This window comes from Dioscorea cayenensis, chromosome 14 (genome assembly GCF_009730915.1).
Source record: "Dioscorea cayenensis subsp. rotundata cultivar TDr96_F1 chromosome 14, TDr96_F1_v2_PseudoChromosome.rev07_lg8_w22 25.fasta, whole genome shotgun sequence".
Taxonomy (NCBI): Eukaryota; Viridiplantae; Streptophyta; class Magnoliopsida; order Dioscoreales; family Dioscoreaceae; genus Dioscorea; species Dioscorea cayenensis.
In genome coordinates, this window is record NC_052484.1 from 20,872,634 (window position 1) to 20,899,073 (window position 26,440).

Genomic DNA, 26,440 nt, shown 5'->3' on the forward strand with positions numbered 1-26,440 from the left:
ATATATATATGTATATGAGTATGTATATGTATATGTGTAAAAGTACTTGTATATGTTTATATAAATATATATGTGCATACATATGTGTATGTATACATGTATATATATACATTGGTTTTCAACTCCCAGGATTTGGTTTTATGCCCAATTTGGGCGTAAAACCAAATACACAAAAAAAAAACTATTGTAATGTAATCTCAATTACATCAGGGTTTGAACCCATGACCTTAAACTTGAATAGCAAAAACCCAACCATTTGAGCTACAATTTGTTTTTAACATTTATCGGCAAAACTTATATATAAATAGATGTAGTATATGGATCAAAATATTTTACATATATATTTAATTTATAAAAAATTAAGAGACCATATAATAAATTAAAAAATTATATAAATCAATCTGTAAAATACCAAAGTATCAAACAATAAATTTTTATAAATATTTTAAAAAAACAATTATTTTATTAATAATCTTTTGGCTCATAAGCACTAAGTCCCTACACATGCACATTGTTAAATTCTCTTAAATAGGGGCACTCTTATTTGCCACATATATATTAGATTATTTTGTTTCAATTTATAAAATAAAAAATAAAATTACAAAAATTTAAAATTATGTATATCAATTTATAAAAAAATATATTAGTAAAAAAAGAATATCTTTGAATAATAGGTGACCGGTTACACAATGTAAAAGAACTACGTGGGCTTTGATTCCTCTCACATCCAGGAGGATACGTAGGCAACTTGATTCGACAAGTAAACGGATTAAGTGCAAGCCATTTATTTTCAAATTTAGTGTAATTTAAAATTTTAGTGAAATTTAGTGTAATACGTGGGACATCTCTTATTATTTGGAAACTTGTGGTCTTAATCTTTGGGGTCTTAATTGATTTTTTTTTTCTAGAAAATATTCTGAATTTTTTCTTGAAATTTTAGAATTTTTATGCTTTTTTTTGCTATTTTTTCTGAATTTTTTTTAATTTTGAATTTTTTTTTTGAGGTGGGCCAATAGGCCTGCCCGGCCTGTCGGGTCAACGTGGAAGCCAGGCCAGTTCTGGCCCCGGCTTCCTGTGACCCGGACCCGCCGGGTCCAACGGGCCAACCCGTCCCGGCGGGTTCTACACCCAGCCGGGCCGAGTTCAGATTGGTGGGCCGGTGAACCAGACCCGGCGGATTGGGCCCGGTTAACTGGCCCGTGCCCACCTCTACTCTCATTTGCCATGACTTCGGTATTTGTGGACTTCTTAGTTCTTACTCTTACCCCTCTTTAGCTCTAACATTTTTAATGATGCCAAATGAGTTCTTTCAATTAATAAATTAATTGTTATTTTGATCATTAAAGTCAGAGTAGTATATTAATTGGATCTCTACAAACTAGAAACATCATTTGCTTTTAATCAAATGATGCTTTTAATCTTTAGTTATTATATATGTGCCATTAGTTTTCATAATTGATGTAGACCAACGAATTTGGTCTTGAATATACTATGTGCGTAACAAGAGACCCTGCACTATCTATGCATTGAAGACCCTATTCATTATGCGCTGGGTTAGAATTGAACCTCTAACCCTTACATAAGAACTAATACATAATTATTGGCCTAACTCAAAGTGGGCAATAGTATTACTGTATTAAACCAAAAAATCGGATATTATTAACAATTATAATTCAATTAATATCCTTGTTTTGTACCCAAATAAGTCAAGAAAATATTTTTTTTTTTTAAATCTTGCGGCATAAGAATTTTGGATTTCTAAGTATATGATCAAAATCAAATCTACTCACTAGGAAATCATTAGGATATAGGGTAGGATTTCAGGTTCATAAACAAGATCCGAATCCGATTTACCATCAATCATGAATTCGACCCTAATATAACAACTATGTAAAAGCCCAAATGACACGGCACAATCTTCAAAGTTCACATGATCTTTCGCAAATTCAGATTTTGGATTTTCGAACCTAATGATTAAAAAAATTGATAAAATGCCGGTTCCTCTAATAGAGTCAATTTGCCCATTTGGTCATTCTAATATGATTTGTCCAAGAGATCCTTTTATTTTAATATTTGGTAGATGTAAGTTTTTCTCTAATATAATTTGTTCATAAAAGATGTTTTATGAGAACTTACATTCTTTAAATATTAAAATAAAAAAATTTTAGGAACAAATCATATTAGAATGACTAAAAGGTAAATTGATCTGATTCCGCTCGTTAGTATACCAATTCGGATTTCGGTTGTCAAATGAGATCCGACCCGAGTTCCAACGGCTATGAATCCGACCCATATATATATAAGCAAGAACCCTCTCCCTCACTCCCTCACACTCACACAACCTAAAACCCTTCTCTTTCGCCCCGAAATCCATCTCCATCCCCATCTCCAGTTCTCGCTGGTCGGAGATGACTTACGCCGGCTTCAAGATTCTACATCCGGCGACGGGGATCGAGAATTGTGCCTCCGGCTTCGTCACCCACTCCCCCTCGGAATCCGTTCCCAAGATCGCCGTTGTTCAGTCTGGCGACGATCTAGAGGCAGAGTGGCCTGCCCGCCGCTCACTCGGCGCCGTACCCAATCTTATTGTCACGGCTGGGAACATCCTCGAGGTGTACGTCGTCCGGGTCCAGGAGGACGATGCCAGGTCTTCACAGCCCTCCGCTGATCCCCGTAGCAGTGGTGGCGTTATGGACGGGATTCGTGGGGCTCGCCTTGAGCTAGTCTGCCATTATAGGTATTTTTCACTATTTATTCGCAATGGAAAACAATTGGTTCTTAGGGATTTAACTAGTTGTGTGTGTGTGTGTGTGTGTGTGTGTGTGTGTGTGTTTTTTTCTGTTGTGAATTAGTATGCCTTTGTGTTGTTTTTGGCTATGGTACTGTAGCCTGGAGATACATTATCAGAAAGTTTAGCAGTTTGCTGCCAGGACTTGTGAACAATTACATGTTTTATTTTCTTCCAATTCAATATAAACCAAGCAATGAAAGGTTGAATTGTTCTGAATTTGGTAGATTGAGGTACTTTCATTTCTCTCAGAGTTATTATTACAATATGTCAATATCCCGAGTTTTATGATTTTACTTTGGTTTAAATTTATCATTATTATTTTTTTTAAGTTGGTAGCTCATTCTTTAGCTTCAGTAATTTCTTTCAGTCCATTATAGTGTCATGTGCTGTGATGTCTCTCTGTTCTTGATCATTGGTTTAAAATTTCCTTTTTTTTTTTTTTATAACTAGACTACATGGTAATGTGGAGTCAATGGCCATACTTTCAGTTGGAGGTGATGATCAGAGCAAAAAGAGAGATTCCATAGTGTTAGCCTTCCGAGATGCAAAAATATCTGTTCTTGAATATGATGATGCGGCACATGGATTACGGACTAGGTGAGGAATATGTCTTTTCCTAAAGCAAAACCTAACAATGAAATGCATGCATATGTCATTGAGAAATCCGTAAATGTAATTCCTAAAGGCCCATGCACATTGTCACCAACCATATAATGGTTGTAATGGGATGTTGTTGAGCACTTAATGGTTCACTGATTTAGTGACATGGGCACCTACTTATATGTGTAAATTTGCTTCTAGTGGTTTATCACCTTAAATTGATAAAGCCACATATCTAGAGCAAGACAACAGTTCTGAAAAATTGATCCCTTAAATTGGTTTAAATTGTTTCACGTTTGTGAGATATTAGAATAGTCTTTTGAGCTATTAGGTTTCAACCATCTCAGAAAACCTCATCGGTGTTTTCTCGTTCAAGATTTATCTGAATTCTTTAGCTATTGATGCATCTTGATCTGAATTAAGCAATTCTAAATCGCAAAATATGTTTTAGTTACGTTGTTTGGTCATAAATCGTGGAAAAGCAATAGCTTTAATTCTTAGGAAGCTATCTTTTTTTGGGGGAGGAGCTCTGCAAGCTATTTATTCAAAAAGGAAGAGAAGTACAGAAAAAGAAAACTAATAACTGAAGAAACTAAAACAAAAGGACAAAAAAAGCAACATAAAAAACAAATTACAAGATAACTCCATTTGCTTTGAATTGCTTCATGATCCAACAGGGTAAGTCACTCTACCATGATGAAAAAGAGTGAGGACATGCGAAGTTGAACCATGCATAGCTAAGCAGAGTGCTGTCCGCATCCATGATCTGGGAATAACATGCAACTAAGGATTACCGAGTCATGTAGAACATTGCAGATGCTAGTGATTAAAGGGTCCAAACGCCAAATTGGCTGTGGGTTGCCATTCATTATAGCTTTATAAAGATCTGCACTAACAATGAAGATATTCTTGATCTGAATACTCTTGTCATGCATAGAATTTAAAGCACTGTAAAGAGCCATTGCTCCAGCTTCAATGTCAGAATCAGCAGGAGCGCGGCAGCATCCTGCACACAGCAAACGTGAATTAGAATCAATAGTATAAAAACCAGCACCAGCATTGGCCTTAGTTCTGCTCCAAGTTGCTGCAATGTAAAGAAAAGGGCTATCATGTGTGGTAAACTTCAGAATTAGATTCTTTCTAAAATGGGAAGAAGAGGCATAGAGATACTTCCTAACATGAGCATCTGCTTTGTTAGAAAAAAAAACATTACAATCAAGAGCTTCATTTTGGAAGATGAAATTACATCCTTCTTTCCAAATTAACCACAATACTAACTATAATTGACTGGGTAAAAATATCACTTCCAGTATGAGACGGACTAAGCCGGTTTCCTGAAGTCAAGCCATCCAAGAAATAGATATTTTTACTAGTAATATTTATGATCATATTTCTAATGACTTGAGCTTTAGGGCAAAGATTAAAGAGGTGCTCAACATTCTCAAAAGTAAGATTGCAGAAACTGCAAAGAGTTTGAGGGCCCAAGTTTAGTCTGTAAAGATATTCATGAGTTTTTATGCCATTATGCAATAGAAGCCATATGAAATGTTTTGCTCGTGGCACAGTTTGGAGACACCAAAGGTTTTTCCAACCGTCCCAAGTTTCCTGTTGACCTGCATTTTGGATCAAGTGAGAATAAATCATAGAAGAAATTTTATTTCTTTTGGAGTTAGGATGCCAAACCTATCTATTTCCATGATCTCCGCTGTCTGTACCAAGATTCAAAAATTCAGAGTTCAAAATCACACCAAAGATATCTGGCATCAAATGAATATTCCAAGAGCTACCAACCATAATATCAGGAAGTAGCTTATTGAGATTCATGTTCATATTCAAATAAGTGGGTTTGAAGGCCAGGGAAACCTCAAAATACCAGGGATTAAACATGAAATTTGTTTGAGCTGAATTAACATGATTTAACCAAATATGAGGCTTGATGACATTAGCAATATACCACATCCCTCTAAAAAACCAAGAATAGTTGGCAGGAATAGAATCAATCCAAAGGTTAACATTGCCATATTTATTATACAAGATGTCTACCCAAATAGCATCATGATTATTGAGATAACCAAACACAATTTTCGCCATCAGAGAAGTTTTGGAAACACGCAGGTTACTGATAGACAAACCCTCCTCAGTGTGACAAAGCGTAATATCTGTTCAACTATCTGAGTTCATGCCCTTTCTATTGCCACCTTTTGACCAAAAGAAAGACCTAACAACTTTAGTGATGCCATCTAAAATTGAATCAGGAATTGGGTAGACAAATAGGTAATACAAGGGGATTGACATAATGGAAGAGTTAATCAGAATTGTTTTACCAGCCATAGAGATCCTAAAGTGTCTCAAAAAAGAAATAGAGTTCTCAATTTTAGCTAACATAGCAGTAAAATTGGATATAGCTAATCTCTTAGGAGAAGCTAGAATTCCTAAGTCAAAGGAAAAGATCCAGATCGAAAGCTGAGAATGTCTCAAATGCTTTTTTTAAGACGGCTATTGAATCTGGTCGGGAAGAAGATTTCAGATTTAAGACTAATAGCATGTTGTCCAATTAAACGCTCATAATTAGAAAAACAGAGTTTAACATTTTGAGCAGTTTTTCTGGACGCTTGAGTAATAAGAATCAGATTGTCCACGTACATAAGATGATCAAAATAATTTTTTAGAGAGGGATTGAAACTAGGAATTGTCCTATTATGTATTGCAAAATTCAGGATAGTAGTCAGATTTTGAGCAACCAGAATAAAAAGGTAAGACGACAAAGGATCTCCCTGTCTTAAGCCTTTAGAAGAAGTAATCTAGGAGGAAGGTTGTTTATTAATCAAGAAAGAAAAGAGGCAGAGTTAATACAAGTGTGAATACAAGAAATCCATATGCTAGGGAATTCATTTGGAAGAGGGTGGCAAGATTTGCATTTCAACTCAAAGTGTCATAGGCTTTTTCAATATCTAACTTGATTAACATCCTAGGGGGGTAGTCGTATCTCTATCCATAGTGTGAACCACTTCCTGTAAGGCATAATGTTATCAAAAGGACTGCGATCAGAAACAAAGCCACTCTATTCGTGACCGATAAGTTGAGGCAAAACATGCTTAAGCCGATTCGCTAAAGTTTTGGAAATGATTTTGTAACAAACATTACAAAGAGAAATCAGCCTAAAATCAGAGACAAATTTAGGGTTAGACTTTTTAGGAATAAGAGTGATAAAAGTCTTACCCCAATCTTTAGGGATCATAGAATTGTCAAAGAAATATTTGATTGCCTCACAATTTGATTGCCTCACAAATTGATTCCCTGATATCATTCCAAAAGAAATGAAAAAATTATGCATTGAAGCCATTTGGTCCAGGGCTCTTACCAGAGGGGAGGGATTGAAGAGATTGAAATAACCTCATTCTTAGTGACTTCTTAGACCAACCTCTCACAGTCGCTGGATGAGACTGAGGGTAAGTCATCCGAGAGAGCATGAATGATATCTAAGAAAGTCTGTTCGGAGTGTTCAGTCCACAAGTTAGAGAAGAAATCACAAAAAACTTGCTCAATACCATGCCGATCAGTAAAGCAATTTCCATTAAAGTCAGTAATATAGGAAATAGAATTGTAATGATTACGAAAGCGGATTGAGTTGTGAAAAAACCTTGTGTTGTGATCGCCGCATTTAACCCACATAAGTCTAGGTCTTTGAGCCTACTTGGTAGAATTTTGTCTATGGAGGGCTGATAAATGATTATAGAGAGCCGTGAGATCTCTATTAGTAGTATCCCTAATGCCATTATTGGTCTCTACATCAAGAATTTCTAAGTTGAGCTTATTTATGTTAGTTTCAAGAGAGTTTAAACCACTAGCTTGCCAGGAAAGAAGCTTAGACCTAGCACGAGTGAGAAGATGAAAGAAAGCATGCATGGAGTTGGAATGGGGGATAAAATCCCAAGCTTCTCTAATTGCAGAGTGGCACCCAATATATTCTAACCAATAATTATCAAAGTAGAAAGTTTTCTTATGAGAATTATGGGAAGAGACAGTAAGAAGAAGAGGCGCATGGTCCAAAAAGGCATGTGGAAGGTGTTTAATAAAATAAGAGTCAAGGAAGGCAGAAAACATGAATTGATCAAACATCTATCCAGGCAAGCCCATTTTCTAGCCATCCTTAATTGGTTATTACACCAAGTAAAGATAGGACCAATGAAGTTCACATCCAAAAGATTATTAGAAGCAATGAAATCAAAGAAAATATGAGCTTCGCAACTGTAATAATGAGAACCACCCTAAAATTCTTCCATGGAAACAACATCATTGAAATCCCCAATAAGCATCCAGAGTAAGTTTTAAAGAGGTCATACCAGATAATTCATGCCACACTAAGCGCTGGTCTTGGACCCGATTAGAATTATAAACTATCGTAAGAATCCAGGACTCCGCATTGTCTGTAGTCACTACAAGATGCAAAGCATACCGAGTTTTTGCAATGGGAGTTACTTTACCGATGTGCTTTTGTCATAGAATAATTATACCGCCCGAGTATCCTTCTGCCATGAGGGTTGCCCAAGGCCATATATTTCCAATTTTGGAACATAATTTGTCAAGTCTTTCATTGTCAGCTTTGGTTTCCACCAAACAGAACACAAGAGGGTTTAGATTTTTCATCAAATGTTTGATACGAAAGGTGGTATCCCTGCCCGACAACCCCTGCAGTTCCAGCACACGAGCTTTGTTAGTTCAGTAAACATATTAAACCACGTATAAAAGAACAGATCACAGACCATAGAAATCCTTAAAAAATCAAACAAAAGAGAATCAAGCTTTAGAAAAAGGAAACTCCCTGAGGACGAGGAACAAGATTACTGAGAATCGCTTACACCTTTGTCCAGCCTTTTTTTCTTATGAGAAACTGCTAAGGATTGGGGGACACTTCGAGCAAGGGTTTCCTTTCGTAACCCTGTATGGTATTGATCAAGCATCATTAAGTCGTCAGGTTTTTCCAGTTCTTCATATTTAGGCATCTTGCTATCCTTTCTATCGGAGTCGCTCATTGATTGGTTAGGGTCCTCAGATGAAGGAATAGGGTTCAAAACTCTAGTGACTTGTTCCACAATTGAATGATGAGATGTGAGAGAGACTCCAGTATTGGAACCTTCACCCTGACCATCATATATTTAGAGCATTGGGGGAGGGGTGAGATCTTGAACGGGTTTCTTTAGCTTGTCCTTAGAAGTTAGAACTTAATGGGACCTTGGAACTCGATTCGGGATTTGGCGTGCAACAAACGCCACCGCCCATTGTGAGTGAAGGATCAGTGCCCGTTGGAATTTCCATATCTTGTAAAGTGGAAGGGGTCTCGTCACCATTAACACAAGCCGCCCTAACAGTAGTAGGATTCGTGACTTGGGGTCCCTCCCCATGCGGTCGCCCCTACCACGAGAAACAGTACCACCATGTGGTGAACGGGCAGTTGTGGATCGAGGTTAGGGCATTGGAAGCATTGGAATTATCGTTATTGGGGTCGGTTGAGCTCGCATGCGCCGCACGTGAATCCGGTCTCCCAGCACCACCTTTGGCACCACTGTGACCTTTTCCGCGCCCTTTTCTTTTGGACACTAGCATCCGTGGGCCAAAATCGGTCTTCGGCGCTTCTTTATATTGATCCGGCGTTTCTCTGTATACTAGAGGCTGGTGGTCGTTACATGCATCCAAGCTAGTTGTCGGAGAAGCCCGAGTTGTCCTCACCTCCGACCCTTGTCGACCATTGGGATCAGAGCAAGGGGTTGGATAGGAGCTTCTCATATCGTCTGAGTTCCAGCAGTGGCTGGAATTCGACCCATGGCCGACCATTCCACAGAGATAGCAGAATGTAGGGAGTTTTTTTTGTAGAGAACAACAACGAAAACTCAATGTTTGTCATCGCCAATCCAGAAACCTTGTTTCAAGGGCTTTGCCAGATTAATCTCCATGCAAATACGAGCAAATTTGGACCTAGACAAAGAAAATGTAAATTCATCAATCTTTAACAAACGGCCTAAAGAAGTAGAGATGGTTTCCAGAGAGTCTCCATCCCAAAACTTCACTAGGAGGTTGTGCACCCAAACAACAACAAAAGATAGCTTTGAGAACGCCGACTCAAAGTATGGTGCCACAGAGCTAGTTGTAGAATGGTTCCATTCACAACCCAAGGGCCGTCGAACAGAAGCTTCTGCATGACTTCGTATGTTTCACATCTAAGGAGAAGGCAACCTTTTGGTAAGTAGGAGATGTTTATCACTCCAATATCACTCCATTTGGACTGGAGAATTGTTTTGACTTGGTCGAAAAGCGGTAGTTTTCCAAAAAAACTTGCCAAAAAGTGAAGTTTGGAAATGAAGGCGAGCTTTGGCCATGGCATCTCCATCAAATTGAATGAATTCAGAGGTATTGGCCTTAAGCTTACTCAAGACTGGACCATCGTACAACAGGGGGAGGTTTGGGCGATTTTGAATGGCAACGGCGATTTCCACCCAAGACGGAGGAGAGGTGAGGGCTTTCCCCCTCTTGCTATGGCCAGGGGGGTAGATGGAGGGAACTGACCTGGGGAAGAGGGTTACAACTTAGGAAGAGGGGCTCCAGGAGAACAAAGGTTCTTACAAGTTGGTTTGGACAAAGAAATCAATATTGAAGCTATCTATTTTGGCAACCTTTTAAGATATAGCATGTCAGCCATTTTGCAATTATCTATCTTCCTGTGCGTTGTAATCTTTGATACACAATAATATGCATATATATTTTTAGTGCTTCCACGATTATAACTCTTTGAAGCTATTTTCTTTCCTCGTTTCTGATAATTTTTTCCTATTGCCTTCTTCAGTTCTATGCACTGTTTTGAGGGTCCAGAATGGCGTTATTTAAAGAGGGGTAGAGAATCATTTGACAGGGGTCCTCTTGTAAAGGCTGACCCCCTTGGTCGATGTGGTGGGGTTCTTCTGTATGGCCTTCAAATGATAATTCTCAAGGCTGCTCAGGTACACTTTTGACATTTGCTAGGGATCCTCCAGCAAATAGAAATTGCTTAATATTTTGAATAACAGCAAAATAAGCACACAAGAAATCAGGTCGACCTATCAACTATTCATTCTGTTGATGTTACTACTCTGTTTGTGTGCACGCGTGTGCGTGACAGTGTCATATTCTCCTTCGATTTGATGATATACTTGTATCAACACATCCATTAAACATGTTCTTCACATGTAACTAATTTCGTTTGGATTTGTTTCATGCATATCCATTCTCTGCATTTCATTTTATTCATTTTCCCATTTTGTGATTGGGCTGCAATGGCTTTTTACCATGTTAATATAGGAATTTCTCTTTCTGAGTTTTATTAATTAGCTCTAGTTGTAGCTTCCTTCTTTTTGATTTTTTCCAGATCCTTTTTCAAGCACATCTCAAAGTTGCATTCATCCTCACTGAGTTGAATCCAGAATGTTGTTTTGGTCCAACTGTTGTGTTTATGATAAAAATTGGACTCATGCCCTTTAAGTTCTATTTTCAAATGAAACCTGTGATAATTTGGAACACTGATAGTTTTTTATTGTACAATATCATTGTGTTATTTTACTTCCTGCATTTGTGCATTATCTGAGAAAGTTAGGATTCACTATCAGGGTTTATGGCTTGTGCGGGTTGTCACTTATGATGCATATGTATAGTGTATCTGAGGGATCTTTGATTCTTTGTTATTTTTTCAGTTCAGTTGTTGCTGTATGCTGAATTTATGAATTTTACAAATTTTCTTATTCCAAATTTATGAATTTTACAATTCTCTATCAGGCTGGCCAAGGTCTTGTTGGAGAGGATGAGCTTGCTGGTGTGGGCAGTAATGTTTCAGTCCGCGTTGAGTCATCCTATATAATTGACTTACGTGATTTGGATATGAAGCATGTTAAAGATTTTACATTTATACATGGTAACTCTTACCTAGAAAATCAATTGCACAGATGCCTTAATTTATGCATACACTTCTTAATTACCACCTAAATATGTGCCTGCATTGTGATTTGGAATACAGTATTTTTTTTTATAATGGTATAGCATGTTAATATTTGAATCATTGGTGAAAAGCTGTGTTCTTTCATGTGCTTGAATACATCTCAACGTATTAGTTTTACTAACTTCTTGTTTGTTCATTGGTCTGGTCTCTTTTCAAAATTAGTAGATCCAGCTACTTTTTTTCTACTTTGTAAATGTATTTGATTGTCAGATATTTTAGTAAAATTGATTTCTTTGTGGTGTCACTAGAAGTTTGTGGAGAATCAGAAAGTGCCCTGCAGAGAATCTAACAACCTCTTTACCAAGGAACCTATGCAAAGAGAATTTATTGCTTCTACCCACAGTTCTCCTCCAGAATATTGGTTTTTTATTTTTATTTTTTATTTTCTCTAATTACTTCCTTTTCTGGATTTTGAGCAGGATATATTGAGCCTGTTATGGTCATTCTTCAAGAAAAGGAGCCTTCATGGGCAGGGCGTATCCCATGGAAGCATAGCACGTGCATGATATCCGCTATTAGTATCAGCACGGCTTTGAAACAACATCCTCCTCTCATATGGTCTGCTGCTGTAAGTCACTCATGCATATAGGAGCCTTTTATAGGACATTGGTATGGTCCCAGAAATAATGCTATTTTTGAACAAGCAAGCATATGATCTTTTCTGTGTTTCTATGGTATTATAATATTCCATTCAGCAGACATGGCATTTATCTGATCTGCATATTTTCTGTCTCACTGTTATGCTATCTATAGAAAAATCAGATCTTCTTGGGTTTCTTCATGCTCTTATACATTAGGAGCCCTCAAAACTAGCTTTTTCTACTTGTCCTATATATATTTAACTCTTTGGAAGATTTTAACTGGAAAAATGCTAAAATCCTGAGATGAGTTTTGTGTGATTAAACCAGAAGCGAAAAAAGTTGCTTGTCACATGGTGAATAATATCATGTGATGTTTGTTTTCAGATATTAGCCTATTTGAAGCTTCCAAATTGTTTGTCAAATGCAAACTTTATTCTCTTGGTTTTCAATTTTCTGCAAAAGTTTCTTCTTCTTCTCTTCTTAAAAAGCATTTTGCACTGTAATACTGTCTTCTAATTTATGCTTTAAATGGAAATATCATTGAAGTGATTTTGGCACAATTTGGAGATTTTCTCTTGAACTCTGGCAGTTTACTCTCTTCTAACTGTGATTCAATTCTCTTCCTTAGAATCTTCCATATGATGCTTACAAACTTGTTCCAGTGCCTCCCCCAATTGGTGGTGTTCTTGTAATCTGTGCAAATAGCATTCATTACCACAGTCAGGTTTTTATTTTTCTTAGAAAGTCATTATTACTTCCTTATGCATTTTGTCATATATACTCTTATTAATGATGAGATTGCCTTTTCTCTTCCAGGAAAGTGTATCATGTGCTCTTGTTCTCAATGGTTTCTATGTTCAATCTGAAAGCAGGTTTTCAAATTTTCCTTTCTGTTTGCAAGTTTATATTTCTTGTTGTTTTCATTGGAATTTTTTTCTGTGTGACTTTCTACTCTAATTTCTTTTGACATCTAACAATGTATTTTAGTTTAGTCCATAGGAGAAAATTGTTTTAATGCATATGATCTATTTTAGTATATGCATAATTGCTCAACTTTTATGATAATAATGCCATAGTTGATCATGCCTTGCATATGGAGGTTCTGCAGATTCGGCTTCTTTACGTTATCATTCTTTGATTTTTGAATCTGGTCTATGTACTTGTTTTTCATAAAGTTACTTTCTTTAATTATATTATGTGCTTGTATACTTGTGCCTTTGGTGTATAATGATTATGGGATAATGAATGCCCATGATTGCTTCAGATAGCTTGTTATCTTCCACCTCAGGGGATCATTTAGACTGTTACAGATTTTATAGTTTAGTGAAAAATCTGAAGATGAAAGCTACTGTCATTTTGGGGTAATTTAAACTTAGGAATCAATTTGTTACACACACATTCCACTATTTCCTTTGAAGTCATCGTGATAGAAATAAATTATGATGTCAACCCAGGCATGGAGCAGATTTGTTATGCTTGTGCCAGTGGTATTTTTTGGTATTGCTTCCTATAACTGAATGCTGCAAACCATGCTCTTCCTTTCATATTTATTTATCATAGTTTCATTCTTAGTTATCCTGATCTCTTGTCAACGGCATCTTTGGCATTGCTTCAATCAAGCCTTAATTTCCTCATTAACATGATCGGTTGGTTCAATTATGTTCTTTTGGTTTTTATTGTCTCAGCTCAGAAATGCTCAAATCAAACTTCAGTGTGGAGCTTGATGCGGCCCATGCAGCATGGTTGTCGTATGATGCAATTCTAACAACGAAAACTGGGGAGTTACTATTGCTCACCTTGGTTTATGATGGGAGGTTGGTATCCATGCAATTGCCTGACTAGGTTAATATATTCAATCTCATGGCATTTTGGATCAATATGAGCAGTATCAGTGTGTAATACACGTGACCTAAAAAATGTGTTTCTGCTCATTTGGTCGGGAAAGCCTGAGTTTGAATAGCTATTTTCTTGTTCATAGCTATATGTGGTTCGCTTCCCTTTATCTGTCATAATTGTAATTTGATGTTCATTTTATGTTCGCAGGGTAGTGCAGAGACTTGATCTGATGAAATCTAAAGCTTCAGTTTTAACATCAGTTAGTCACACTTTATTTCCCGTTTAGACTTTTTTTTAACCTTTTTTTAGCTATTATTTTAGATTGTTTATCTGATTTTTGTTTTACTGTATTTATTTATTTGTTTATTTTTTCGACAAGGGTATAGCCACAATCGGAAATTCATTCTTTTTCTTAGGCAGCCGCCTAGGTGACAGCCTTCTCGTACAATATAGCCATGGGCCATCAATAATGACTTCTTCCCATGCGAAAGATGAGGTGCAGATATGATCTTTAATATCATGCTTCTTTACACACACACACACACACACACACACACACACACACACACACACACACACACACACTTGGAATTTGGTAAGGCTCGGCCTTCAGATTTTGGTGTTCTGATTTTGGAGATACGTGGTTAGTTCAGTGCAAGATGCTGCTACTAATCTGGGATGTTGTGAGGGTTAAATTTTTGTAGCCTCATGATATGTATCTTCATGCTTTGAAGAAGTTGACCTGCATCAACAGATTGAAGGATGATTTTGTATGAATTTGTGTGCTGCATTCGGTCGTAGATCATGCTCATGAAATAACTTTGACACATGTTTGTCTTATTTGTGAGTGAATGTATTTCCTCATGGTCTTTCTACCAGGTTTATTTTAATCTAAATTATCTAATATATGATAATTTTTACAAGGACTTTAAGTTTTAACTGGATCATGCTTTCATCTAATGCAATTAAATCATGCTTTTTGGGTAGTTGTTGGTGCTTCTTTGCTTGCAAATATCTGTAACCTGATATTTGTTGTGATTTTGATCTAGAAGGTTTGCTGCTTGTTTCTTTCTTTCTTTCTCACTTTTTCTTTCATGGCTATTTTCTCTTGAAGTCCTATTTAGCTGAGCTTAAAAGTTTGACTGTTTTCTCCATTACCAATCATTGACAGGGTGCAGACATTGAAGGTGATGGTTCATTGGGCAAGCCCTTACGAAGGTCATCATCTGATGTTTTGCAGGATGTTGCTAGTGGTGAGGAGCTTTCTTTGTATTCTACGGCCCCAAATAGCTCGGAATCAGCACAGGTATTGTGGCATTAAATGCAGTTTTTGTTGCATCATTTGTGTTGGACATATCAAATTTTTCACTATTTTCTATTAAAGAGTACATTTAAAATAAATTATAATTTTTTAAAGTGTTTGTCACCATAGGGAAATTTTTAATAACCAAAAAATGTATGCATGTAGTATTCATTTTGCATAGTTGTCACTATAAAATATATATAGTATACGCTTTGCAAGGGTATGTACATGTATATAATGATAATAGCTTTTTGTTCTACATACACACTCTTAAAAAAGGTTTTAGAGGAGGTATGTGTGCAATTAGAAATTTTACAATGGTGTAGATGCAACCATCATATACTGTTGTGTATATGTCAAGCACTCCTCATATATTAGTGTACAAAATGCTGACATTAATAAAGAGTAATATTCTGTCTACGCAGCTAAAAAATGCAAGTGCAAATGTACAAAATTTGTGGTTTAATGGGTATATATAATTCTGACCATGTTATCTATAAGCTGAGTTAATCAAATATATATGTAAAGCTTGTAAGCACATGCATAATAAATGCTATATTTAGAGAGAGTGTGCTTCGAAGAGGATGTGTAAAACTGACAAAATAGCTTGTTCCACCATGGGACAATTGTATCCCACTAGCTATTGTTGGATAAGAATCACGGAGTTTCTGTTCAATGTTGACTTTGTTCAGTCGTCCCTTCACCAAATACAAAACAGAAACAGTTATTTTGTTTTCTCCGCTTTATCCAATTATCCTACAAACTAACACCAGTGTCTATCATATTGTGTTTGTGTGACATAATTTTCAGTTCACATTGAAATGATGGTGCATTAAAAATAGTATTCGGAACCCAGTCATGTTAGTTATATAACTCCCTTCTGAATTTAGTTTAATTCAAGCATGATAATAGCAATTTATGTCTAAATATTTATTTTCTTTTCTTGTCTGTTTGTCAAATTTTCAGTTGTATTTTTATGCACTGAAATGGCTCCTTTTTTCTGTGACTAGGAAATTACATCTGCTTTCATTGTATTGTTTAAAAATTCAAATATATCGATCAGTACTTCGATTTGTTATTACTATTGTCATGCTACTCAATTCACCTTGCAATACACAATATTTTAGTTTTACATGCTTTATTAGTCTTGAGTTTTAATATGTGGTTCTGATTCTATGGTTTTTATTCTGAAAATCTACATCAACAGTCATTTGATATCGTAACTAATACTTTTTTCATTTTTGGGCCTTGCAGAAAATCTCATATGCAGTCAGGGATTCATTGATAAATATAGGTCCACTAAAGGATTTCTCTTATGGTTATAGAATCAATGCTGATCTTAATGCAACAGGAATTACCAAACAGAGCAACTATGAACTGGTTGGTGTTGCAAGTCCTGGTACTGTTGTTTTATTTATGATTATCCATTATTTGACAAATGCTTAAGCCATTGAATTTTTATTTATGTTCTCCTAATGGTATTTTTCCACATAGAATTTAGAATCTATCATTTTTAATAAATTTACCACATTCCTTGGACAGTTATGTCAATTCTGTCTTTGTTTTGTCAATGATACTTTTTTTCCTACCACTATTTCTAGGTAAACAGCTAGATATTTCACATTTTTGTATTTTTGAGGTTAGCTTGTTAATTTTTTGTGCATCATCAAGATAGCTTCATGTAAGTTCATTATGTTGAATACTGTACATCATATGCAACATCTAAAAGATGCCATCAGTTTCATAGAATGGGTGCAACAGCAGGGTAACTTGCTGGTAAGACAAGTTACTCTAGTCATCTCCATCCAATTCTATTGGGGTTTTGCATCTCACTACTTACAACTTTCCTGCATTGCAAGTGCTCATTAACTACTGGCAAATGTTGCTAAGGACGCATATGCAGATATTTGATATACTGCATAGTGGTGGATTAATCATGTGTTAACCATCTTATGTATCTAAGTGACATATGGTAATCTTTATTTGACTGTTTCAATTTTTTGATGAAACGGTTTGATTTTTTTGGGAGGATAAGGGTGTGTTCACTGAAAATGTAAGCCTTTGGTTGGCTTCTTCTCTGTTTTCTTATCTATTGAATGTTAGGCATTTTGAATGTTAGCTGAAATAGTTATTTGTATTTAGGTAAAAGATTTTGACAATCAAGAGGTATCTCAAACTTTTTTTATTTATGTTCTGCATCAACATCCTGTTACTGAGAGGATTATGTTTTAGTCATTTTATTATCTTTCTGCGTGGGGCCTTAGTCATTTCCAAATCATATAATTCAGTTTTGATGCCCAAAATGTGTTGTTGTCCTGAAAATTTTAATATTTGAAGACGTCTATGACTTTACGAATCATTACGTCCAAATATATATCAGCTGTATCTCTGCCAAATGAAATATTTTTGGTCCAGGCATAAGGCTGAATTGATTAAGTGATACATCATGTGTAGTTCACGTTTTATATATGAAATACCATTCCATCATTGGAAGAATTCTATTCCATTTTTGCACTTTTAGGTGTGCATGGCACATGTTGTTTGCCAAGGTAATAACTGAAGTATAATTTTAGTACTTCATAAACCAGTAGTCTATTATATCTCTTTGATCAATGAAAGGTTTATGCAGCTGACTGTGAAGAATCTTCATGAAAATTATTTTTCCATTGTGTTAGTGCTTCTAGGTACTCATGTTTTCCCTCTGTTTCCCCTTTCTTTTGCCTTCCGATAGAGATGATCAATTTCAAAATGTGTCATTTTAAATTTGATCTCATGTTATTTCAGTGTTATTTAACAGTTGAATTTATGTCACTTTGTGGGATTGTTTTCCAGGTTTGTTGCTCTGGGCATGGAAAGAATGGCGCTGTTTGTGTGCTTCAGCAATCTATTCGCCCTGAATCAATTACCCAGGTGCATCCTCATAAGTTTGCTGTAGTTTGCATCATGACACACATTGCTTTCAATTCATGATATTGCAACTAAGTGTATTGTGAAACGTCATTACCTGCTATATGCTAATTGCATAATCCTGAAAGAAGCTCCTCTGTTGTTGTAGTAGTTGTTGTTGTTGTTTATAATCTATTGTTACAACTTGCAAAAATGCATGATAGTATGTCCCAAAGGAGAAAATTGATTTTATTATTGCGCCAACATTTTCATTCAAGTTTAAAGTTCAAGTTTGTGTCTTGTTTGTGGGTTCCTGGATTTTGTTGTAGAATTTTATGTGTATTTCTCATGCAGGTAGAGTTACCTGGCTGCAAGGGTATATGGACTGTGTATCATAAAAGCTCACGTGGTCACACAACTGATCCTTCTAAAATAACCACAGAAGATGATGAATATCATGCGTACCTTATCATAAGTATGGAGTCTAGAACAATGGTATATTGTCTCCCCCCCCACCCCCCTTTCCTCCTAAACTGTATGGAACCACATCTCATTTCCATCATATTGCTTCTTTTAGTGTTGGTTATTTTCTAGAATATCACTCTTGCAATTTAGTGACATAGACAGTATTGGAGATTTTGAGCATTCTGTATTAATAAATGAATGTAATATTACTTGCTAAACTTCATATTTGCTTTCAAACTCGTAGGTTCTTGAAACCGCTGATGACTTGGGGGAGGTTACTGAACGTGTGGATTACTATGTACAAGGAAGCACGATTGCAGCGGGAAACTTGTTTGGAAGGTGAATGTTACACATTATTGCTTTACCAATATAATATGGACAGCCACGTCCTTGTTTAAACTACATCTTTGAAAGTGTAGAAATTGTACTTTAGATCTCAAGGTTTGTTTAAGAACAAGCTACCATGAAACACAGTGGGGTTGATATGCATTTCCAAATGCTTGTCAAAAATAAATGCAAGGACTCGCATTATATACTTTTTAGATTTCTATTTGGCAAATGTGAAATGGATCTGACATTCGATGTGAAATGGATTTCCATTTTACATTCTATAAGGAAGTTATGGACTGTTATATCTTCTCTACAGACGGCGGGTTGTCCAAATTTATGGTTGTGGTGCTCGGATTCTTGATGGTTCTTACATGACCCAGGAGTTGAACTTTGTTGTGCAAAATTCTGAGCCTGCTTCCAATTCAGACTCTTTCACTGTGTCATTTGTTTCCATAGCTGACCCTTATGTTTTAGTGAAGATGGTAGATGGCAGTATTCAGCTTCTTGTTGGAGGTATGATCCTAATTTCTTTTTATTCAGTAATTTATTTAATTTCTACATATTTTTGTGTGCATGCTCTATTCCTGATGATTGCATTACCAACTTTTTCTTTTGTGGATGTATGCTTTGCAGATCCATCTACTTGTACCATGTCTGTTAATGTCCCACCTATTGCAACCTCAAATGAACCAATATCTGCTTGTACGCTTTACCATGATAAAGGGCCAGAACCATGGCTTCGGAAGACAAGCACTGATGCATGGCTTTCTTCAGGAGTTGCTGAGGCTGTTGATGGGAACGATGGATTGTATCAGTTTCAAGGCGATATATATTGTCTAATTTGTTATGTAAGTGGTAGACTGGACATTTATGAAGTCCCTAGCTTCAGATGTGTTTTCTCAGTGGATAATTTCATTTCTGGAAAGACACATGTTGTGGATAAACATATTTGGGCACCTTCCTGGAACCTTCACAAAATCAAGAATAAAAATTTAGAAGAAACTACAGGACAGCAAAGGAAGGAGCCTGCGCAGAGTATGAGGATAACTGAGCTGGCCATGTATAGGTGGCCTAGCCAGTATAGTCGGCCATTTCTTTTTGCAATACTAAATGATGGAACAATGCTATGTTATCATGCTTACTTGTATGAAGGTGCAGAGGGTGCAAACAAAGTCGAAGATGGTTTGTCTCCACATGATTCTGTTGATCTGAGCGGTGCAGGCACCTCAAGACTTAGAAATTTGAGGTTTCTTCGTGTTGCAATTGACACTATGACAAGGGAAGAGCCATCAGATGTTGTTTCTGGTCCAAGAATGACAATTTTCACTAATGTTGGGGGATATCAAGGTTTCTTCCTCACTGGATCTAGACCTGCTTGGGTTTTTGTTTCTAGGGAACGACTTCGAGTCCATCCGCAGGTTTGCTTGCTTATTGCTTAATAAATAATATTTCCTTTTTACTGGTTCTTCTCTTTGTCAGTAGCTGACAGATTGTCTTACACTAATAATGATGGTCTTTTGTTTAGTTTTATGGAGGAACAAGTATTTATTTTCTAGTTTATTGAATTCCCTTCACCAGGACATTTTTATTCATTTTCTATCTTTGCTTTCTCATGCTTTGCTAGTGCTCTAATATTTACTGTATTATTGAATTTTGAACTAGCTTGATCATGTAGTCAAATAGTCTTTTCATGATGCACGAACTCAATCATCTATGCTAGATCAATCTAGGTGTGGATAATGCTTTAAATAAAAAACCAACATGGAGAAATGAAAGTATTGAATCCAGATGCAAATCTTATTGATAGTGAATTTCTTATTATCTATTGTTAATGGGGAATCTATTTATCTGACTTTATGTGCAAATTATCATGTAAAGGAATGAAGCACAAGCATTTTCTCTATCTTTTTGTCTTTTGGAATCGGTTCAAATTTAATTCACTGATATAGGATGCCTAATTACATATGGCTCAAATTAACCATTTTGACATGTGGTAGGGATACATCTGTTTTTATTAAACATTCGAATATGGATGGCAAAGTGGAGGTGTGCAAATTGCCATACTTAAACATTTGAATATGGTCCAGAACACTGAGATCATTGCTGTCAACATTTTCAAGGGATATGGTTTAAGTATAAGATTTTGTTACAGCAGTTTAGATGTCAAAGGGGAGGTGCCAGAGCGGGCTTTGTGTGGTGTAAAAATTAATTTTTACCAATGCAAAGGCATATATAATCACGGATCTTATGAACCTTCAGTATTTAAGGCTAGTTACTGGGAACATTTGTAAATACCTAGGCTGTTTAGGGCATGTGATGTGCCCCACTTGTTAGGAACATGGAATAAATCTTTTTCTTTACGAAGCAAAATATGTCATGTCAAGAAAAGATCATTCTGTGATTATAGTGCTGGATATTTTAAAGTGCATTGCATAAGCAACGCGAGCAAAAGTTTCAAAGTGAAACTAAAGAGAAAGAAAACCTCAAAGGAGAAACTTGAACTGAGCTGAACTGAACTTCCTTAGTTTTAGATATTTTTATTGGGAAGCTTGAAATTTGAACTGAAACTTTGCATGTAATAGGCATTGGTTGATTTATAAATATCACTTAGTTGGGCGCATGCATCATTCCAGAGCCGGAATTTCTTCATATAGTGTTTTGCTGGTGAAACATTATTTAAGCAAATGGCAGTGAACGCCCTGTTTTTTTGTTAAATTTCTTACAGTTTTGATGTATCATTTAGCTTCCATATGTTGCTGTTGTTGATTTTATTTTTTCTGGTCATGTAGCGGTGTGATGGGCCTATAGTTGCGTTTACGAATCTGCATAATGTCAATTGCAATCATGGACTGATATATGTTACTTCACAGGTAATATATTGTTTAACAACAATTTATCTGATCTTTTTAACTTTTTTCTCTAGAGGTTACAGTTAAGTTTGACTTGGATTTGCGTATTTTCTCTAGGGTCTCCTGAAAATATGTCAACTTCCAACCGCTTTTAGTTATGATAACTATTGGCCAGTTCAAAAGGTAGCATCTGAGCTTCTGCTATGTCAACTTCAATTTGTTGTTTACAAAATGTGTTGGCTTTGATTTATTACGAACTTAATTTTTGCGTTATGGCCAGGTACCTTTGAAGGCTACGCCACATCAGATCGCCTACTTCGCTGAAAAGAATCTATATCCCCTTATCTTGTCGGTTCCTGTAAGTTGCATTGCCCTTTTCTTTTATTGTCAAGTGGCCATCTGTTTGAGAATGCTTTGAGGTCAGATGAGAAATATCCCATTTGTTTCTAATGAGCTCTATTTCTTTCTTTGTTGATTCACTAGCTGAAATTCTATGTGTGTCTATATATATATATGAGAAACAATTATTAGAATATTCATCAATGATTTTGTATTTACCTGATCTGTAGTTCACACATTATTATTTCATGGAGGAACGGGTGTAAATTTAATTATCAATGCATTAGAAATCCAAAACTGATTTCAAAGTTGTTTTAATGCACATGATTAATTGTTGAGATGCATTGAATTGTATTCCTCACACTTCAGGTTGTCAAGCCATTAAATCAAGTGCTTTCATCAATGATTGATCAAGATATTGGTTATCAGATGGACCGTGATAAGTTAACTGATGATTCAGATAAGACTTACACCATTGATGAGTTTGAGGTTCGAATTATGGAGCCTGAAAAATCCAGTGGCCGCTGGGAAACACGGGCTACAATTCCAATGCAAAATTTTGAGCATGCTCTGACATTGCGTGTGGTGACATTATTGGTAAGTTTATGCAAGAAGACTTTAACAACTCAAATTCATTCCTTACTTGTTTTGAATCGATTCTGTTGTAGTTTATGTGTTCATAATCTTCACTTGTTTTAACGCTTAGAACACAACAACGATGGAAAATGAGGTTCTTTTGGCTATTGGGACAGCTTATGTGCAAGGAGAGGATGTGGCTGCCAGAGGACGAGTGCTGCTATATTCTATAGGGAAAAATACTGAGAATCCAGATAATCTGGTATTTATGTTATTAAAGTTAAATTACATCATTTATCTAGTTTATCAGGAAAACACAATTCTGCCATTTTATTGCTTTTCACCCTTTTGTTGTAGTTGGTCTGCTTGAGTTATCCTTTCATCTGAAAAATCCTCCTTGACAGGTATCTGAGGTTTATTCAAAGGAATTGAAGGGAGCTATCTCAGCCTTAGCATCTCTTCAAGGTCACTTATTGATAGCATCTGGTCCAAAAATTATTTTGCACAAGTGGACTGGTGCTGAGTTGAATGGGGTTGCATTCTATGATGCTCCTCTCCATGTTGTGAGCATGAACATTGTGAGTATTACTTTCTTATGCCACCTGTCTTCTTGTTTTCAAATAAATTCTGCACTTGTGTCTTCATTGCTTCTAGTTTGAATTATTATAAGTGGCTAGAATTGCATATCATAATCACTAAAACACATACCAATTCGGATTGTATGTTTTCTCTGTGATCATTGGGATTTATTTCAGTGCTATTTTAGTAATTTGTCAGGTTTAGCATCTCTGTTGCAGATAATGATAATGCTTCCATATTAAGTAGTGGTATTTGCATTTTGTTAGTTTTAGTATAAACATTGTTAACAATTTGTCGTTTCAAAATCCTATGTTTACAATGTTGCTTTTGGAAAACATCTACCAAGAAGATATAATAATTGAATGCCATGTCTATATCTTCCATTCGGCTTATTAACTCCTTTGATGCACCATCTGTCCGCATCTTATGGTCATATTAACTAATGGATCAGCAAGGTCCTTGCTGTTCACCTCTCTATACTCCTCAATTCCCTTAATGGCTAAAATACAACCATGAATTTATATTTGAACATGGGTGCTCCTTTCATAGACTATGTCTTGTAATCTAGTCTAATCAAGTGGATGAAGTTGGTTTTAGATTACAAGCCTCCTGCTATTTATGCATGGATTCAGCAGGAGTTTATAGGATAATGGACAAAGTTTGGGCCCGGGGAAGACCTCAAGTGGGTTTGTTGCTTCCTTTTACCTATATCCTACCCTCTATCTGTTGCCATGTAAGATCCTTGTACAAAGGTTATTTTAGTTTCTTGCTAGAAGCTTGCTAGTTGCAACTTCAATGACATATAGAGGCTTGTTGTTGCACAACCGCAATCGCACGGCTTTGCCAAGTAGTAATAAGATATCGATCCCATGAGGATTAAGTATGATTACCAATCTATTGCAACGATGGGGTATCTAGACATTAAAAAGGGTGGAGAATAGAAACAACAAGTAGCAGGAAATACATCACAACCAAGATTATAGGAAAGCATGGCTATGGATTAGGTTTCAAATTTAGATGAACTTAGATTTGGGAACTCATCACAAAGTGTAAATGAATGATGTGATTGGATCTAGACTGCGTTTGGGTAGATCTTTTGAAGGGCATTAATCCTAAGCTACTTGTCACTCTCTTTCAAGAGATAACAAGTTGGTCTTGATAAGACCATCTCTTACTTTCGTGGTGGATAAACCCTTTTCAAAACCCTAATGAGAACAGTGATTAAGTGATGAACCCTCAAGAATTACCTTTCAGTAAATTCATGGTGATTTAAGAGATTCCAAGGCCCAAAGTTACCCATTCAGTTAACCTAGATCTCTAAGATAAGCAAGCAATGCTTTCACAATCACAAGCTGTGTAACTTAAATCAGAAATCAACTCAAGAAATCTACCTTTAAGCACAAAAGATCCATACAAAAAGTATCAACACATCAAACAATCACTACTTTGGGTTAATCCCAAACCTAAAGAAAGGTTTTACACACGTATTGTCTCAATTACAAAGTAAAATAAGAAGAGTAAGAGTTGTGCCAGACACAGCACAACAAAGCTCAGAAGACCCCCTATAATGTCTACAAGGATCTGATCTTCATTCTCCCAGCTTTCTTCTCTTTCTTCCGCCTCTTTCAAAGTCTCAGAACTTCCTTTTCTTCTCCTCCAGCCACCAGCCCCTTTCTCCCTGCCTTTCTTTCCCCTAAAAACCCTATTTTGGCCCCTTTTTATAGTCAGTGACAACAGTTGGGCCCAGTTAGCTTTACAGACCATAGGTACTTCTCGCTGACCACAGGCAAGTTGTGTATCTTTAGAAAAACTTATCCTCAGTCTCCAGTCTCCAGGGTTTCTCAGTTAGTTCCGGCTTTCTACAATCAAAACAACTAAAAGGAGTAGTTTGTACAAAAAGAAAGGGAAATCATTACGAAGGCTAGGATGAATGCATGATTATTAGCTAAATGCATGGTGATAACAATGCAATTTTTATGTACAACACTTGTAGAAGCTCTAACTTCTCATACAATCTATTTTCTTCTAGTTATTTTTTATAAGGTTGTGATGATTTTAATAGTTGTGAAAAAAATGAGATTTGGGTTACTCTTTCATGGATCTTGAGTTAAGACATGGTTTAGGGCATAGGATTTGGAGATTGATTAGGCAGCTGAATATCACACACCCTTCTTATCACAAATTTTCATCTGTCTTCCTAAAGCAGTGTAGTACCAAGATAATTACAAGGGAAAATGACCTACCTCCATGTCTGGATGGGGGATAAGCACTATTTCCTTAACCAAACAATTTATTATAAGAATTATTATTCTTCTTCTACCTTAGTGTTTGTGTGCTTATATCTGAATGCCTAATTTTTGTATGTTATTGTTTACTTTGTTGTGCCTCTGGGTTTGTTTGTCCACACTTAAATATTTAGATTTTAGCAGGTGTTTAGTTTTCTACTTGTTTAGATTTCTTTACAATGTTTAGATTTCTTTATCTTGATGGATAATATCTAAGTGGTTGGCTTGGGTGCAAGCACTTAGAGCACTGGTGGGATGTTTCAAATATATAAAAATTTAACTCAAAACATAATAATTCAAGTAGCTTGGTTGGTAAGATGTTGGGATTTCAACCATTCCCCTATTGTTTGAATCCCCACTCTTACATACTTAATTTAATTTAATTATTTAATTAATTAATTTTTAAAAAAAAAAACACATGAGAAGAGTAAGAGCACATGTAGAGAAAAGAGTGAGAGTTGGGCTTGGAAATCTAAGCACTTGAGAGCACATGTAGAAAAAAGAGCGAGAGTTGAGCTTGGAAATCTAAGCACTTGGGAGTTGGGAGAAGAAAGAAAGAGAGTTGTGCTTGCAAATCTAAGCACTTGGGAGCACATTTAGAAGAACAGGTGAGAGTTGGGCTTGGAAATCTAAGCAGTGGGATGGTTGAAATATATCAAACATAATAATTTAGGATAGTATGGTTGAAATCTAAGCAGTGGGATGGTTGAAATATATCAAACATAATAATTTAGGATAGTATGGCAGATGGGATGTTGGGATTTCATCCACCATACTATTGTTTGAATTCCCACTCTCCATATTTGAAAACCTTTTTCTTTAAAAAAAAGCGCAAGAGCACATGATGTAGAAGGAGAGAGAGCTAGGCCTGGAAATTGGAGCACTTGGAACACACGTTGATAAAAAGTTGCAAAGAGTGAGAGTGAGAGTTGGACTTGGAATTTAAGCACTTGGGAGCACATATAGAAGAAGTGAGAGTTGGGCTCGGAATTGTATGCCC

General features: G+C 36.2%; 1 protein-coding gene across 2 annotated transcripts in view; it reads left to right on the forward strand.

Moving 5' to 3' along the window:
- Positions 1-2,332: 2,332 nt before the first annotated feature.
- The window catches only part of LOC120275415 (cleavage and polyadenylation specificity factor subunit 1), a 29,305-nt gene continuing 5,197 nt past the window's right edge, over positions 2,333-26,440 (forward strand). Inside the window, exons 1-23 of one of the 2 annotated variants that reach the window (XM_039281982.1) lie at positions 2,333-2,737; positions 3,242-3,388; positions 10,230-10,383; positions 11,192-11,327; positions 11,831-11,979; positions 12,621-12,716; positions 12,809-12,864; positions 13,678-13,806; positions 14,036-14,087; positions 14,208-14,324; positions 15,000-15,134; positions 16,386-16,511; positions 17,964-18,041; positions 18,372-18,512; positions 18,727-18,821; positions 19,129-19,325; positions 19,446-20,230; positions 21,602-21,682; positions 21,779-21,844; positions 21,942-22,019; positions 22,370-22,597; positions 22,707-22,838; positions 22,981-23,154. In XM_039281982.1, coding sequence (XP_039137916.1) covers positions 2,409-2,737; positions 3,242-3,388; positions 10,230-10,383; positions 11,192-11,327; positions 11,831-11,979; positions 12,621-12,716; positions 12,809-12,864; positions 13,678-13,806; positions 14,036-14,087; positions 14,208-14,324; positions 15,000-15,134; positions 16,386-16,511; positions 17,964-18,041; positions 18,372-18,512; positions 18,727-18,821; positions 19,129-19,325; positions 19,446-20,230; positions 21,602-21,682; positions 21,779-21,844; positions 21,942-22,019; positions 22,370-22,597; positions 22,707-22,838; positions 22,981-23,154 — 3,681 coding nt within the window. In that variant the 5' untranslated portion in view covers positions 2,333-2,408. The remainder of the gene's footprint in view (positions 2,738-3,241; positions 3,389-10,229; positions 10,384-11,191; positions 11,328-11,830; positions 11,980-12,620; positions 12,717-12,808; positions 12,865-13,677; positions 13,807-14,035; positions 14,088-14,207; positions 14,325-14,999; positions 15,135-16,385; positions 16,512-17,963; positions 18,042-18,371; positions 18,513-18,726; positions 18,822-19,128; positions 19,326-19,445; positions 20,231-21,601; positions 21,683-21,778; positions 21,845-21,941; positions 22,020-22,369; positions 22,598-22,706; positions 22,839-22,980; positions 23,155-26,440) is intronic. The other variant, XM_039281984.1, reaches the window with a different exon arrangement.